Source organism: Pezoporus flaviventris, unplaced genomic scaffold (assembly GCF_033815535.1).
Source record: "Pezoporus flaviventris isolate CSIRO_AGI_PZ_B2104156 unplaced genomic scaffold, CSIRO_AGI_Pfla_v1 ptg000100l, whole genome shotgun sequence".
NCBI classification, from domain to species: domain Eukaryota; kingdom Metazoa; phylum Chordata; class Aves; order Psittaciformes; family Psittacidae; genus Pezoporus; species Pezoporus flaviventris.
Genome location: NW_026892648.1, coordinates 2,525,876 through 2,543,913, shown reverse-complemented (window position 1 = coordinate 2,543,913; position 18,038 = coordinate 2,525,876). Strand labels below are relative to the sequence as shown.

Sequence of the window (18,038 nt, the reverse complement as noted above, 5' to 3'; positions counted from 1 at the left end):
AACTCCTTCCTCCATTTGGATGGACCAGAAGGTTGGTGTGCAAAGCTGGAATTTATAGCCCAGAATTACTGCAAGAGATGGGCACCCAAAAGCTCCCTCGGGTGATGGTGGAAGCAGCAGTAGTTCCTAATACTTGTAAAGCTCAAATACTAGGTTCCCTTGCCTCAAAGCCTGGCGTGACTCATGCATATCCCCACTGTGTTAGGAACTTTTCCTGACACACCAGGGCTGAGTAGGCCTCCCATCTACCCTGAAAGCAATCACGTTTTAGCCACTAGGGCCTCAGGATTCATAGCATCCAAGAGGGAGATGAACTGTTGATTCACGCGTAAGAAATTTGGCTGGGGACACAAGCATGGGTGATCCTACTGCAAACACAGTGCATTGGGATTTTTCACTCCAAGCCACTAAATAAGAGAAAGAAAGGGTTAAATAGGAAATCTGGTGCTGTTCAGACCCACATGGTGTGACGGCACTCAGTAATAGCACAGAAATAGTCATGGAGAGACCTACTGAAGGAAGAAGGCGCTTAGCGAAAGTCCTGATTGATCAGCTGAATGAGTAATCTGAGTTGGAGAAGAGCATTAGTGCTTGTACCAGGCAATCAATAGACAGCAGAGAGTGCCATTCCATTTAAAGGGCTCAGACAGGCCTTAACTGCCTTGACAGAAAATGAAACCTGTAACCTTGTATTTAAGTCAGGTGCTCTGTATGATATACACCCTCTCAAAGCATTGGCATGGTGTCTCAGCACAGTGTATTTGTGATCAGTGATGGAGCTTCTGGTGTGAATGGGTGACAGTTGTGTTGTATTTAGGGCTGTGCACATTTGCCTCCATGAATCACCCTTTATTCCTCTATGTCTGAATACCAAAATTCACATGGCCTGCAAAACGCCAGCCTTTTATGCTGGAGACAGAGATAACCAGTGAATTTGCAAGTTCCAGTCCAGAGAAATTACCCTGATTTAAGGTTTTGACTTCAATCTTATATCAGTCTTTGTTGCTCTTGCCACAGAGAGTTATTAATCCAATCCTTTTCCTGCCAAGTTTAATGAGCATTTATTCACCTCTGCTGTCAGCAGAGCTGAACATGGCTTGTAGGAGTATGTACTCTTCTCTGCAGGTTCCTCAGCCACTCTCATCATCATGAGGCATCTCTGCAGCTTATTTGTCCCTCAGAAAAGGCAGCTTTGGACATGTGCCCCCTACTCTTACCTGTATGGTAAGGGGGGGAACAGAGACCTTGCACTGGCACACCCTGGTAGGCATGCTGCTTTTCCACAACAAGTGGGGAAAAAGTGCTCTTTTTTTGCCTCTCCGAGGCAAATGAAATCTGCAATATAGCAGAATATTCCACACACCGCAGGGGAAGCAAAACAAATTCACTATTCGGGTTCCTCAGCAAGCAGTCTGGTAAACCCCTATTATTCAGGCATGCCACCAAATTTGTTATCAACATTTTCTCAATGCTCTGGAGAATGTTTCTAATTGGTCCCTTTCCTGCCTTACTGACTCCACACTCAGCTTTTACCTACAAGCCTTGCCTGGTGTTTTGGGATGAGACTGGGGCAGTTAGCTCCACTTTTGCAATTGCTAACTCAACTCAACTGACTGCCCACAGGAAACAAGGAAGGACTTTGAATCAGAAAGCTGAACATGGGTTTGTATGAAAGCCTCATCATCCATGGGCTTCTATCCCTGCTGGAGTCAGGGCTGTATTAATAACAGACACTGCATACCTATTTAGCTTTAGGACCTGAATTCTAGTTGTGATCCTGTCGTGAGAAGTTAAAATAAACAATCTGTCCTAAAAGAGAAGCTAATTTAAATCCCCTTTTACACTGAATACATAAAGTTTGCCATTCTGATGGCTTTAAGGTACATTTCAGCAGTAAATAAAACATATCTGAAAATTTATGCGAACAATATGCTGTTTAAAAATACAGTTGCAAAATGTTTCGCTTGTTTGTTTGGTTTTTTTTTAGTAAAGAAAGCATGTTCCCAAGAATCAATGTGAGATAAAAGAGAAAGGCACACAGGGGACATCACAGATTACCAGGAGGAGAAGCAGGAAAGGCAGCAACACTTTCTGCTGTAGGGTGTGTTGGTCTGGTGAGTTGCTGTCTAGGGAAACAGTAGTAACTCAGGCATGGTGTCAAGCTGGGCTGGACTAACGCTTAATGATGGTGCTGCTTTTCTGTCCCCACTGGTCCTCTCTGCAGCAGCCTCAGTAGAAGGAGAAAAGGTAGAAGGATAAATTCCCTTGCCTGGCACAAAGCACAGTCCTCTGGTCCATACAGCATCTGGGTGCAGGTACAGACAAGTTCGCTGCCCTTTCTCTTCCTCAGCTGGGTCTGGGTCTCATCCAGAAGCTCCATGAGCATCTTAGTGTGGCATTCTCAACAAGCTACTGTGAATCAAGGTACATGAGTTTTACCCCTAGTGACTTTGGACACAGTGGGACACAGCTCATCCTGCCCTTGCAGTGTCCCTCCTTGGGAGATGGATAGCTTACATACTTTGCTATTAATTCTGCTATGCCTTTTGCACCTTTCAGATCTGGATTTCTACAGCTGTATGATGGCCAGCCAGGCTGTTGCCCTGATTTTGCTTTTCCCTTTGTATCCCATATGCAGAGAAGCAGAGAGAGCTGGCTCGGAAGGGCTCCCTGAAGAATGGCAACATGGGAAGCCCAGTTAATCAGCAGCCCAAGAAGAACAACGTGATGGCACGAACAAGGTAAGGGACTGAAAAGGACTCAGCTGAACTCTAAGCTGCAATCCCTAATGGCCTTAGAATGGGCAAGGTCATGTTCATCACCATTTGACCCCTGCCAGAGACATTTGGAAAGCAGTGCTGACCCTTCCTGGAGCTGTGTTGCATCCCATGCCCTGGGGATTTGCAGGGACAGCTGAGCCCAGGACCAGTGACAGTGCAGGCCAGCCTGGTCAAAGTCTGGGGTTTGACATGGCTGTCTTGCATGTTTTGTGTAGCCTCATGTACCATGTAAACCTGCCAGTTGGAGAGGCACGATGCTGTTTCATGTAACACAAATTGGTTTAGAGCTTAGTTCTTCTTTGGCTGCTTTTATCACAGTGGTACCCCTGCTCCTTTTCAATGTCCCCCTTCCCCATACTGACAGACTTCATTAAGGCTTGTAAATAATCCATGTCTTTGCCATATGGCTTTGCCATATACCTCCTCCACACTTTGAATAGCATGGCCATACTTTGCTGGAGCTGCTTTGGCACATTTCTGTATGACAGTATCAGGCAGTGCTGCAGACCGCTGTGAACAAAGATTCCTAGCTGAATACGTTGCTTTAGAGTATTTCCATTTTTTTCGTGCAAGCTCCAGTACACCAGTGTATGACTTACCTGCATTCAGGAGGCAGGAAACCCCCTGAGCCCATGGGACTGCATGCTTTGCATGCAGTTAGAAAGGTGGCAAGTTTTAGTACAGGATCTCACTTAAAAAGACAGAAGAATCTGCATGAACGCTGAGTATTTACTGATGAATGGGAAAGTTGCATAGATTACCATGTATTAAGTAGAACAGGAGCTGCAGGTCAGACCCTCTCTGTATGCAACACATCCAACAGATAAAGTACCTTGTTCCACTAATTCCCTAAACCCAAACTAGTAGTCATAAATCATGCCAGCACTTTGTCAAGTTTTATTCTGTAAGCCTCTGCAATGTTGGTGGAATATACTGCATTGCTCCCGGCTCTGAGTTTGGCACGCAAAGGAGCCAGGCCCTTCGTGGCAGCAAGAAATTCAGCAAATGCAGGGTTTTCCATGCCCACTCTTCCTCCTTGTCTTGCAAATACAAGCTGGAAAGACTTGGCTTCTTTTGGCAATAGGCTGTGTGCTAGCTTCCCAGGAGAAATCACAGTAGACTTGTCACTTGAGAGATTCAGAAGCACTGAAATTAGCAGAGGGAGAGAAGATGGAATAAGTACAGGTGCGTACCTGTAAAATCAGTGACTTCTGCTTGGAGAGGCTGTTTCCGAACTGCTGATGAAAGAAGTTATTTGAGTGGGGAAGAGCAAAGCAGTGACAGTGACATCTATTAACAAAAGCTTTCCAACAAGCAGCTAAGTTTTATTCCACTGGGGACATGTGAGCACTGTTCAGAAGACATTTAGACCCCTCCACAGCCAGTCATAGCCTCCTGGCACTAGCCTTGCTTTTCTTAGTAACTTGTCGCACATCGTTTTAGAAGCATCCCTTGGGATCGGCAAAACTGAGGTTTGCAGCCACTGCTTTAGCCAGCCCTGTTGTTCCCATATGGCTGGGAGGTTCTGGCACAGAGTCTCACCAGTCCAAGTGCCTTCATCCCTCAGCTTCCTTGGCTTTCTGGGAACCAAGCTGTACCATGAGCACAGCCCTAGTAATACCTGGGACTGGTTCAGTTTCTCTTGCCACAGACAGGGCAACCCAGGGAATGCAGACATGGCACAAGTTTATTCAAGCAGCTTCTTTTCACAGTGTAAAGGTTGCAGTATAACAGAAGATACACTGCAAAACATCCAGGTTATGTTTCTAGTCTTAACTGTCAGCCTTCTCTGGTCTCTGCAGGAGGAAAAATAAATAAATAAATAAAGCCGTTTCCCCCCTTGTAAGAGTTCTGCTGTTCTCATCAAATATGTTTTCCTTCATTCAGGCAAACCACATTGCCTCTTCTAGTCTTTACTCCACCGCCTCCTCCTTCCCCAAGGCTTCTGTTCTTCTGTGTTACCTGTATGGATTTCTGACATCCAGCCTCTAGTTCCAGGTTGACTTCACCATTCATTCTTCTCCTGGAGCAAGCGCACAGCCAACCTTAGAGGTGAAAGGATCTGGATCAGTAATACACTCAGTCTCCCTAAGAGCAAATAAAATGTGACCAAGGTTGGGGTGATGCTGGCACACATGCTACGAGCACAGGCAGAGCCTGCACCACTTGGGCACAGCCAGATATTGCAGTCTACTCTGAGGATAACCTAAACTCAGATATATGTCATAACATATTTCATGTTAAGTGAGCAAAGGCACTGAGACAAGAAGCTCATACTGGGACAGTTGCAGATGAAAGCAGCTACAACTGCTACGCAGCTTTGTTCGAAGGGCAGTGGGAAGCAAAAATAAGGACAATCAGGATGTGAGGGAAAGAGACATTATCACGGTTTTTGTCTGTTGCAGAAAGACTGAATTTCTATGTTACTGAGGAGAAAAAAAGATATTTCTCAAGAAAAAGATGTAGTGATTTTTTTTAATTTTTTTTTTAGTTAAATAGGTAGCACCAGAAAGGGTTCTTCTCTTTGATCCCCTGATAATGCTTTGTTCACTGTTGGTATAGTAACAATCATTAGTGAGTATATATGGATCAAAGACTTGAAAACTGGAGAGCGAGAATGGAAGTCAATACTTCTGATATCTGTATGGAAAGGCTGCTGCTGCCAGCTCACATCTTCTGTTTCAGTCCTCTTTGCTTCTTGAGTTCCTTCCTATGTGCTTCAAGAGCAGAAGAATCGTCCTAGTGCTATGAGAAGGGGTATTGAATTTTGCAAGTGGGTCCCATTTTCTTCAGTCCCCTGGTGCAGCAAGTTGGAAATGATGCATCAGTTTGTAAATTGATTTCTTTAATCTTGTGTTTCAATCAACACAGTAAGAAAATACAAGTAGTCTTGAACCTATATATCTGCTTTGTGATAACACTTGATATATTGACTCTCTCTAACTCCTCTTCAGTTCCTGGCAGGCCTTTGTATTGCTAAAATTGTAGTGGCTTCCTGAAATTTTCTGAGCAGAAGCAGAAAAACATTTCAGGTAGTTAGAGAGCAGTTGGAGCATGCATGAGATGGATTATAACCTTTAAATTTCTACCTCCCAAACTAAGTGAAGCGTCACTGTGCATCATTGTGTGCTGTTGAAGACCAGTTCTTTGTATGGGAGAGAACTCGAGTTAACCCACTGAACAAGCTGATTTTCATCACTTTCACGGTTCCCACCTGCTGAACACAGAATCTCACTCCATTTTCTTTGTTTGTTTGATCTTATGTTAAATATGAACCAAAGTCTTTGTTCATTTCTGTGGGTGAAAGAACCCTGTTATGAACTAGATACCATTGTATTAATGGATTTTCCTTATCCTAGAAGCTCTGAAGCCTGTATTCCATTTTACACATGCTCTCAGGCAATTAAAGGTGCAAAGTCATTGTCAGACTTTGTAACACTCCTGATGAAGTGAAAGTCATTATAAGATAATGGGATTTGAAAAAGTGCTAGGCAGAGTGGGCTGTTATGCTGCACCCACCAGCTCATACATCTCATATTTCTAAACTTAGGACTGAGACCTCAGAAGAGTTCAGTTGTGGGAGGATAGATAGGGACTCAGGCAGAAAGACTACATCCCTGATTTCCAGCAGTAGAATAGCAGGAGCACTGGGCCTCTGCCTTTCCCTAGGCAGCCTCCTTCTCCTATTTACTTATTGCTTGTGTCATGTACTCATTGCTGGAAAAAAATACCACAAAACCCAGCAATCTGATAAGACAGGCAGTGCTAATTCACCAGAATGAAGGGTGGAGTGTCCCAGTGTTTTATTTAACCAGGGAAGAGCATGTTTCCAGCACATGTCCAGCATTCATCTGTGGGAAATTGCGCAGAGCTGCCCAGAGACACAGCTTGCTTTCTGTAATTTGCACCCATTTAAACATCTTCATTGATAAGGGAGGGTTTGCAATGAAGTGGGATGGGGAAAGCCTAACTATCATATAGCTTTGCTGTAGACTGTGTGTGGTACAGAGCTTTACTGTGTGGTTAATGGACATTTAATTGTTTCAGGCTCGTCGTTCCCAATAAAGGCTATTCATCATTAGACCAGAGTCCAGATGAAAAGCCACTGGTAGCCCTGGATACAGACAGGTATGCAAAGTGCTAAGAAGACACTATACATTATGGAGCTAGAAAGTTTTCGTGCCAGAGTGCAGAACTGAAGGTAACTCCTGCAGAAACTGCTTTTGTGCACCACTCATTTTCTTCCTTGCTGTGCCCTCTGGCATATGCCATACCTCGTCTGTATGTGTAAACAAGTAGGAAGAGATGTGAGTAAGGAGCACTGTGATGGAAACATACGAGGGTCACAGGTGAAAGTTGCTTTCCAGGCCCCCTTGAGGTAACTTCTCTGTGCCTCAAGGACAGTTTCACGTGAGACAGATAGGTCTAACCAGGGAATACAGGTCTCTTTAAATGTTCCCTTCTTTGCTCTATCTCGTCCTTCCCTGCAGTGATGATGACTTTGACATGTCCAGATATTCCTCCTCGGGATACTCATCAGCTGAGGTGAGTTACACTCTCCTATGTGTCCTTGCCATGAATGGTAATAGTAGAGCATCCAGAAACAGCTTAAAGTGGCCTCGTACTGCCAGAAATGGCTACACAGCAGTTTACTAGCAGTTGTAGACTGTGAGTCTGGAAGGGGCCATTGCAGAAATTGTGTCATGTTTCTTTCTTCCCTGGTGATCCAGTTGGCTCCATCCCCACACTTCTGTGGCACAGAGATCTGCCTTTTGGCTGTTTTCACAGCTACCTTTGGCTTCACTCAGGCTTTTCCCAGTTCTGCGGTGTTGGCCCATGTGGTACAGAAGCATCAACTTGGCTGTCGTGCCAGCTTAGAAGCCATATGCTTGCTAAGGATACAAATAAAGGTTCTGAGGGTGTGCTGTGATTTCCAGTTCTTGGGGCAGTCAAGGTCACCCAGTGTGTGTTCATCCAGAGCAGAGACCAGATCAAATTATCTGGGCCAGCTGTGGGCCCTGATAAAGTGGTGTTCACCCAGATCTGGTTAGACAGCTCTTGAAACTGAGATTACAAAGAGGCAAAAGGGTTTACCACTTTTCAAGTGCTATAGGGTGCCCCAGTCTGTGAGACGGGTGCCTCACTGTCAGTTGGTTTATTAATATTATTATTACATCAGTTTAAATCAAGGTTTGTCTTCATTAAAAGATTATCCCACAATATAATAGTTTATCGACCTCTGGATTATCTCACTCTAGACATAGATATTCCTATTCTGGAAGAAGCTAGAATAGAGAAGGCAGTCTTCACCTGTGGTCAAAAACTGGGATTCTTTCATTGATGGCTCAGCTGCTAATGATGGGGGAATGCATTCCAGAATAAGGGACCTCCTTCATCTTCACCTTTTGACCATCAGAAGTCTCAAGTGTTTGACTGTTTGTCCCTTTGTCTGTAGCAGATCAACCAAGACTTGAACATCCAGCTGCTAAAGGATGGGTACCGGTTAGATGAGATCCCAGATGACGAGGACCTCGACCTAATCCCCCCTAAATCGGTCAACCCAACCTGCATGTGTTGCCAAGCCACCTCCTCCACCGCCTGTCACATCCAGTAGTGAGGCCGGCAGGCTGTGATCAATGCTTTCCACTATAACTGTAAAACTTAACAGCCATTGCTTCCTCCTATGGTAGGACGTGCACCTCTTTGTGTTCATGGAGCCAGGAGAAACCAAAAAATGCATTTTATGATTGGTTGATAAGTTATTTTAAATTATGGTTAAACAAAAGTTGCTCAAAGCGCCAGGCAGTGCCTGGCAAAACTGACTGGTCTGGAGAGTGAATGCAGAGTTGTCCAGAGATACCTCCTTGGTTTGTGTAGGCACTGGGGATGTTTTGTAAGGTGTCTGTTACAGAATGGGAAGGGTCAGATGGGGATGCAGGTAATTGCCCCACCAAAAATAATCCATCTGCAAGATCAGGGGTGAGTCTGAGGAGCCAGGAGGTTTTACCTGTGAGAGGATGTTGGGTTTTAATTCATTCACTAACCTTGTTTCACTTGCAATGATACTGGGGCGCAGGAATGAGCAGAGCATCCTTTCTCATGGCAAGGCTAGCCAGGACTAGCATGGCACAATTTGTTCACTTGTAAAGAGGACAAATAGGTAGCATTTCACTGTGAGTCAGTACTAACGGTCGTGTCACATATCCAGTGCAATCTGCCCTTAGCTTCACATCAAATTATCACCAAACACATCCAATTTGATTTGCAATCCATTGAGGAATCAGTCCTTGCCTAAGAACACCGTACTCCTGAGTTCAGTCCAGTCACATATACTGACTCCGGCCTTTATTTAATTCCCATGAGACCCATCTGTTTCCAAAAATCTTAAACTCTGTTCAACTAAGAAAAAGTAAGTCCTGCATGAGACAGGTCTGGAGCCATACAGCCTGAAGGTCAGTGCTGGAAAAGCTACTTAAAGAAAGCATGCTTTTACAGTACTCATCTATTGATATTCTCTTGACACTGCGCCTCTTGGTGCCTGTGGGAGAGATTTGTTAAGGCTGAAGGCATCTGTGTGCTGGCATCAGACTTTAGGGGAGTTTTCAGCAACAGCAGGATTATAAGCAGCTTCATCTGAAAAAAAACCCATGAGAGGAAACTACTGTTTATCCATTTCTGCCCACTTGTGAGCCATGCTTGCTCTGTATTAAAGCTGTCCCATATCAGGAGCAATTGTGTTTACTTGTTGCTGGAATAGTCAGGAGAGCTGGCATTACATCTGCTGGACTGGATTGCCAGTTCACCAGCAGATTGCTTTGAATGCAGCATAATTTCTGGAATTAGGAAATACATCCTCTCCTGGCTGGTCTTACATCGCTGGCTTCAGCATGTGTGGGGCTCAGGCAACGGATGGGCTGGTATTTTTCTCCGTGTTGAAATCTTTTGCCACAACTGTGTGTTTTTCTGTCCTGCCAGGAGGAAGGACTGCCTGCCTTGGGTATCACTTGCTTTATTGCCTGGGGAAGGGAAAAAGCAAAGACAGTTCTGAGCTTCCCATCAGAATTCCTGAGTCACAAGGCAGAGCCTGAGCTCCATCCCTGCAGACAGATCCCGCATCTGAAATCTGCATGAAGTGAGCTGAGTAAGAAATCCTTTTCATGGTTAGAAGATTTATTTGACATCCTGTGGTTTCAGTCTGTGCAGCGTGAAGCACAACACCATCCACCGTGTGAGCAAAAGAGCAGGCACACATGATTTCTGGGCTCTGTTGTTCACTAGCTGGTATGGAAAATTGTTAAAGCTATGTTTGGCCCCCCATCCCTTAAATAGCACGCTGCCACCCTGGCTCCAGAACACAGAAAGAGGACTGAGTGGTGCTGTTTACCAAGCATCCCTGCCTCCTCATGCAGAAGTGCTGGTTAACTTCCCAGCTCCTCTAGGAAGGGTGTTCCTCAAGTGAATTCCTCTCCCTTTCACACCACTTGGTAATGCTGGGGGGATACATAATAGGTTAGGATGAAGTTAACAAGTTGTCTGGAGTTGGAGGGAGAGCTCTAACAACACTGTGTAGAGACAAAAGATAAAAGAGAAAAAACATTCCTTAAGGAGTCTTTTTAATGGGGATTGTAGTCAAAATCTAACAGAAACACCATGGTCAAACCAAACCCTGTAGGACATGACCCAGTCTGTTGAAATCATCACTCCTCTCAAGAGGGACTCTGCAGTTCAGCATTGGTACCATGCAGCATTTTACATCACATTTATCCTTCTAGGTCAGTCTCTGTGCCTTCCAGCCGGGCTGCACACACTGCGCCTTTCCCACAGCCCTTGCTCAGGAGCATTTCGGTGTGCCTGCTAGAGCAACAAGCCATCTGTTTACATGGGTCAGCCATGAAGGGCTGCAGGTCCCACAGGTCTGTGTCATGCTGCCATTGTGTTTGGCCTAAGACAGAATGAGGCTTGCTGACACTGTGTCTCCCAGGATTAACACCTCCCCTCCAAAGGACAGACCTTCCCTGATAACCCCATGGCACCATGACCAAGTCCTTTTATTGCCCCTATTGCTGGTTTTTGCCTGCCATGTGCCCTGAGGCATTCCTCAACCCTGCACCTGCCCTCAGCCCTTTGCATTGTGTAATGTGCATCTACTTCTTGCACAACCCTTTAGGGAGGGAGGGAGGGAGACGAATTTAAATGTAACAGCCAGTGCTTTCACCAAATACAGACCAAAGCACAGGCCAAGTGTTTTTCCGTGCACACACAGAAGGAGTTGGTTGCACAAATAGCTGTTTTGGCATGACAGTACAGGACCATAAAATGGCAATTTTTTGGCTTCTCCTCTCTATGCTTTGTGTTCGTATATTTTATCAGGGGGATAAAGTAGAAAGGGTGGGGAAAAGTAGTTACCTGTGTAGGGTCGTTATCAGGAAGGCTGAATGGATTAAGGCAACGCACATGTGGCTATCATAGAAAACTGAACACTAACCCTTCTGAACCACAGCCCCTTAAGCAGGTTACAACCACATGGCATGTTTGCTGGCTCATTATGGAATGTGGTGGAGAGCCTGTCAGTCTGTGTTAATGGCAGATAAGGCTGGCTCTCCCTATCTGGTCTCATGTTCAGACCTTTGCTTCTGCCAGAAGGTTTTCTTTGTGCCCTCAGTGCAGGTTATGCTGTAGTAACTTTGTGGGAAGGTGTACAGGTACATGGCCATTCTGGCACTGCTCTCCTTAGACCAGTCTTTGCCACCATGGCCTGGAAAAACAAAGAGTGTAAGCCCTGTCTATACTCTGTCATAGTATTATAAAGCCCTAGAATCTGCAGAGCTGCTAGGCATTCTCCTAAATGCAGGTTGCATGCAAAAAAGCAAATTATTCTGTATTCCAGTCTTTGCACCAAACCATATGGTCTTCTCAGGCCCCATTTTCAGGCCAAAGTTGTACAGAATACCAAGGAGAGGAGCACAATGAAAGACATTGCTGTCCATCTAAATTACCATGCAAATAGGATTTAAGGATATTGATCTGGTGTCTTCACAAAGGAACTTGCATTTGATTCCTCCTAAAGCCAGACTGGCTTTTTGTTAGGATTTTATGTAATTTCAGTCACCAAATTGCTCAAGTTTAAGCAAAGTTCCGTTTATCACATGATAATTTTGCTCTTTAGTGTAAGCTGGCTTTGAACTCCAGTGTCTCAGCACTTAACTCTTGTCCACGAACTCCCTATTTCCAGATGTCTGTGTGAGGAAGGTCTTTAGATAGCATGGTTTAGTCATGGTGGTTGTAAATAAACTTTGGCTGAAAGGAGGCTGATGTTCAAGCAATCATCTTTAAGGTTCGCTTGATGTCCTACTGGACGTATCTTGAATCCAACCCTTGGAAGAGCCACTGGATCATATCTGATGTTGCTACACGTCTACCCCCAACATGTATGCTTGGTCGCTGGGTCTGCTGTGCTGTTCTGGATGTCTTGCCTGCAGATGCCTTGTGACTGCAAAAGCAGGTGACCAAGCCTGCTGCATGAACTTACAAAGGGACTTCAGGATGCTCACCCATGGACAGGATGGACTCAGCTGCTTCTGGTTTGTCTCTCCAGCTCCTTTCCCAAAAGGAAGCACCCACTCAGCTCAGCTGCCTGCTGGCTGGCACATTGATCCATGATACTGAGCAGCATCGTTTCCTCTCCATGCAGAGTCTGTCCTCAGGCTGGCCTGCAAGATGTACAACAGCAGGCAGGAGGCTTGAAAAGTACAGCTCCCTGTGTGTGACTCAACAGAAACATGAAGATGCTTTTGAAGAAAGGAAGGACCCAGCTGGGCACCAGATGGAACAACAGGAAAGGGAAAACAAGCAGTAACTAGAAAGGTTGCCAAGTGCTGTCTTGGCCTAGGGCAGATCCCAGTTGTCCCAGTTAATCTATCTCAGTGCAGTGCTGAAACCAGCAGGGAGCAAAGCTCACTTTCAGATGCACACACCAGAAACACCGTGTCCCTGAGCCAGCACTGCAGCCAAATACAACTGTGGAGAATCTGATGGACTGTTAGAGCAGGGGAATGAGATCTGGAGTCCCTTGCTGCTGTTGGCACATGGTAAACATTTGCTCTAACCTCAGGCAAGTCACGTACCCTCTTGATGTCCATTCCCTTCTGCAGCACAGAAAGGAATGGACAGGAAACCTGCCTTTTGAAGGTGCTACCACCACCCTGCATGGATGTTGCCAAATGTGTGACGGGAACCACTGATAGGATAGCTGTGCCAGCAAGATGTAAAAAGCATGCTATAGACATTTTATGGATATTTTCAAAGCACTAATTTGCTTTCCTCCTATTTACCAGCTTCTGGTGTTGCTTGCATGTGACAGGGTAGAGGTTAGTAGGGAGATTAAATTTTGGCATCATGTGTTTCCCGGTTATGTGGCAGCTGGCTCATGCACAACTGGCTTCTCAATCTGCATGATGCCACAGGGAGCATGTAAGAAGATTTGGTGTCCCAACAGCTCCATCCCCTGCTAGTAGAATTAAGGAATTCAGGAGAACAACTGGGACAGAGAGTGCTTATGAGAGGGAAGAGGGCATTGAAGGGCTCAGTTGGCAGTTTAACACTCTTACATCCATGTAACCGTGTGAGGATGTAGACTGGCAGTTTTGCTTACACTCCCCCTTCACTTCTCATTCTCCTTTTAGGGTCACATAGGCTCACATCTACATTGATGAGCAGCAGCATAGGGTAATCCGGGCTAGGTTGAGTATAAGGGGAAGGCATGGAAAGGTCTTGATTTTGAGGTGCGTTTTTACCTCTAGGAGAACACTGCGTCCTTGTCACTTCCTTTCACAGCTCTCCTGTCCTGTGAGAGGACTTGCTCCAAACCTTGAACATCTCATTAGACAAAGCCACATCTGTTACAGAGCCACACGAGCCCTGAAGCAGAAGGACCAGGAATTTAGCATAGAGGAACTGGTTGTGACCTGGAATTACCTACAGAAGATTAGTGCAGGTTTCTCACAGGTGCTCGCATCCATATTTCAGCTCCCTGTATTTTGTAGCTGAGCTGAGGCATTGCTTCCAAAAATCTACAGCTACATCCCCTCTTTAGCCTGCCTTGACATTGGTGGCAATATCAGGACCACAGCAGCTAAATGGTGACTGAGCAGTGCTTTGACAGCTTGCTGGGGAGGCAAAAGCCAGGGACTAATTGAGATTACATGGAGCAGAGCATCATGGGCCATGCAGCCATGCAGACACTGGCAGGGGTGGTTGCAGCTTTTCTGATTGTGCCTGGTCTATGCAGCCATTTCTATAGTAAAAGATAGTGATACAGGTGGTGGTGGGACTGCATCAGGGAGTGGAAAGTACAAAAGAAGACTCATTATGTCACTGGAAACCAGCACAGTAGGCACCAGGAAAAGAAAAGGCCAACAAAATGCCATGCTGAGATAAGTCCTGTTACTTGCTGAGATGTTTGCCCTCCTGGAGCAGCATTCCCATGCTCGTTGCCTGTCCAGCTCCCCCAGGTGAGCTCATTGGAAAGCACTGCTCTCCACCCAGGTTGCCTTCTTGCTTCTGCACCCCAAAAAAATGTTGTGAGTCCATTTGTTACCCACCTTCCTCAAGCCTGCATGATTTGGGGGACGCAAAGATGTAATACAGACGCATGGAGAGGGCTGGAACACTTGGACAACCTCTTCACAACAGTCTTTATGGGTTTTATGATCTTCACCTCCATCCCCAACTCACAGACTTCTTGCTTAGTTTTTCACATGGAAAACCTGCAGTAGCAGCTGTGTTCATCTTGTAGCTGAGACAAACCCAAACATCAGACCAGTGGGAGATCCAACAAGTGTGATGGTGGGTGAGCCAGGGAGCAAGCTGGGATTTTCTCTTCACCCTCCTGAAGGCTGTGGAGCTGAGGGTTCACGAGGCCCATGTGAAGACTTGGTGTGATCCTGCAAGCTGAGCCAGCCGCCTTCACCCTCGACATTTCGGAGATGCAGAAGGTCTGGGACCCACAAACCACGTCCCAGTACTGACAGTGCATGTGCTGTCATGGTGTAGGCTTCAGACCTGCAGCAGAGGCACAGGAGGGATGCCTGTGGGCTGTGCTGAGGCCCACAGGATGCTGTAAGGCATGCTGGTAGGGCTGTCGTTCTTTAGGGAGAAAGACTCTTGCAGAGGATGAAGTCTTTGCAGAGGAGTAAGTTCAGAAGGTTGCTTTTTTTCCCCTCCCTTTTTGCACATTTTTAAACCATTTTTACTCCTTCCACAGAGGTTATTGAACCTTCAGTTTAATAAGGGAAACGAGCCACCATTAAAAAGCTTTCTGAAGGGTCTGAAAGCAGGTGCTGCTTGCATGCAGAGCTGGTCTGTGCTGAACATGCAGCGTCCAGACCTCACTCTACATCCTGTAGCTGAGTCACCACGTGTGCTGTGCAGGGTTGGGGTAGGAGAGTCAGTGCTGGCCATCATGCCAACCAGCCACAGCTTCCCAAACTGAAGAAGAATCAAACCAAGAAGTGGAGGAAGGAGCAGCAATGGTAGGATAGCTAGTTGTCACAGGTAATCTTTGGTATCCGTGTCCAGTGGTTAGTCCTAGAATTGCAAGCCTTGTTATATTGCACATGTCCTTCCCATCTCTTTTCTCAAAGCAGTCATTGCCTTTCCTCCTCCCTGCCACATGCACTAGTGATGAGCATCAGAGGCAGTTGCACCAAAGTGACTCAGTCCAGTTCTGCATCCCCCTCTCCCATTCAAACCCAAGGCAGCCTCAAGTAGTTGTTGGCCATCATCTAGTAACTCCGCTTGGGTTTCTTTCCTTGTGTACCATAGCTTCATGCACACCCTAGCAGGGCAGTACAGGAGGCTCTGACCGTGTCCCAAGAAGCTTCCTTGCCCCCTGACAGCACCTTGCAGACATGCACCTTACTGGGAATGTACTGGGTCGATGCTGATGAGATCTTGCACTGCTCATCTCGTGTAGGTGGCAGCTGATGGGGATCCGCTGGGGGAAGCTGGCAGAAAGTGGCTGCTGTCCTTTTTCTTTTCTTTCCTGAAGAAGAGGGGGATTTTTCTGGCATTGTGATTATAGTCCACCTTTCAGTGGCCAAGTTCAGGGCTGCATTAATAATCGGGGATCATTGGCTGTCCAGGCAGGTATGGAGCTTCACACCAACCTTAACGGCAAATGTTGCGGCTGTATCCAGAGCCTGGATACAGGCAGGGTTTCTCCCATGCTGGCAAAGCACTTTCGGGAGGCTCCAGACAGACATTTATGGGAGGCAGGGAAACTGCACTCCGAGTCCGGATCAGAACTGTACTTCCATTTCATGTCCTCAGCTTGGGAAGAACTCAACCCAAGCAAATGCTTTGCCGGTCTCCTTTCCCTGTGCAGTGCCCAGGGTAGGGGGTGGTGGGATGCATTTCGGGATCACCAAAGGAGAGATCCTTTTTGGATGTGTGGAATGGAAATATCTTTCAGGAGGAGAAACCTTCCGACCTTTGCGTTAGAATCAAGAGCAGGAGATGGATTTCCGGCTGTCCTTGCATATAGTGAAACATAGCTGAAACAGCCAAATGCAGAGTAGAGTTAAATGTAGGGTTTGACCTGAATAACCTTTTAATTAGGAAGATAAATTTGTTGTAGCTTGACCTTAGTCTGTGTTAGGAACCTGCTAATCATTTGACATGCAGAGCGTATTAATGCTGCACTTAACTTGGCCATTGGTTTTATTAGCTGGCTTGGGGAGATTTTTTGCTCCGCAAGCATCAGTCTGCATCTTGTAAAGGTTTTCTTTTCTCTCTTTCTTTCTCATTCAGAACATGTAGCACACTGTTGTACTTCTGTTCCTGTCTGCGTAGAGTATTGCCTTAAACAGATCATTTGTGTTGTGGTTTGTTTGGGGTTTTCTTTTTTTCTACCATCAGTTTTATGCGTTAATTTATTTAAAAAAAATGTGGGTTGGTTTTGGTTTTTTTTTTCCCAAAATCATGAAACATGTATAATATTTTTTTTAACATTTCCATTGCAGTATTTATCATTGTTACTGGTTGTGTGTAGTGTAACAGAATTAATGATATTAAAAAGCATACATATGAAAACCAGCCTGACAGCCTTTCTCATTGGAGTGAACTGAGGTTGGATGATACGAACTGCACCATCTCCCTTGACCCCCGGCAGTCATGGATACTGAAATCAGGGGGTGCCAGCCCTCATGCTTGTGTGTCTGGGCTGTGACAGAAGTAGAAGTGCTGTATCTGTATGATATCAATGGGTGAAATAACCTTTTCTCCAGCATTGAAGCCATTTTGGCCCCTCAAAGCCATTGGCACAAGAGCCAAGCACTGAATGTGAAAAGTCCAACACCTGGAAACCCCAGAAGACAGCCACAAGGGAGGCAGTGGCGCATGCTGGCAGCTGGTGCAGTGCAGGATTAATCCCTCCTCAACAGGGAGGCTCAGAGTCCACATCTCTGCAGAGTGGCTCTGCCCAGATAATAGAATCATAGACTTACAGAATGGTTTGGGTTGGAAAGGACCTTAAGATCATCTACTTCCAACCCCCTGCCATGGGCAGGGACACCTCACACTAGACCATATGTCATGGTTTAAGCCCACTCAGAACCACGCAGTTGCTCACTCCCCCCCACGACCACCCCTTCTTCCTTTCCCTGCTCCTGGAGTGATGGGGAGGAGAATGTAACTCCCACGGGTTGAGATGAGAACAGTCCAGTAACTCAGGTATAACACAAGCCACTGCTGCTACCACCGATAATAATAATGATAAATAACAAGGGGAGAGAATACAACCGCTCACCGCCCGCCAACCAATACCCAGCCCGACCGAGCAGTGATCTGGCCCTTCCAGGTAACTGCCCCCACTTTGTATACTGGGCATGACGTGCTGTGGTATGGAATACCTCTTTGGCTAGTTTGGGTCAGGGGTACTGTCTCTGCTTCCTCCCCGCTTCCCCTCTTCCCTGGCAGAGCATGAGGCTCACAAAGTCCTTGATCACAGTAAACACAACTTAGCAACAACTAAAACCATCGGTGTTATCAGCATTGTTCTCAGGCTGAAAGTCAAAATCACAGCACAGCACCAGCTACTAAGAAGGAAAAAGATGACTGCTACTGCTGAACCCAGGACAGTATCCAGGCTGCCCAGCTCCACCAGCAAACAGAGCAGGGCTCTGCAGCCCTTCCAGGGGGTAAAGGGGTAGGCATTCAGCCTGCCAAGATGGACATGGGTCTTCACTGGTCATATCCAAG

The 18,038-nt window shown here is 46.1% G+C and overlaps 1 protein-coding gene across 3 annotated transcripts in view; it reads left to right on the top strand.

Moving 5' to 3' along the window:
* The window catches only part of FAM219A (family with sequence similarity 219 member A), an 87,595-nt gene extending 79,065 nt beyond the window's left edge, over window positions 1-8,530 (top strand). For 2 of the 3 annotated variants that reach the window (XM_061477251.1, XM_061477249.1), the window contains exons 3-6: window positions 2,639-2,741; window positions 6,828-6,908; window positions 7,271-7,325; window positions 8,236-8,530. In XM_061477251.1, coding sequence (XP_061333235.1) covers window positions 2,639-2,741; window positions 6,828-6,908; window positions 7,271-7,325; window positions 8,236-8,394 — 398 coding nt within the window. In that variant the 3' untranslated portion in view covers window positions 8,395-8,530. The remainder of the gene's footprint in view (window positions 1-2,638; window positions 2,742-6,827; window positions 6,909-7,270; window positions 7,326-8,235) is intronic. The other variant, XM_061477250.1, reaches the window with a different exon arrangement.
* The last annotated feature ends 9,508 nt before the right edge of the window (window positions 8,531-18,038 follow it).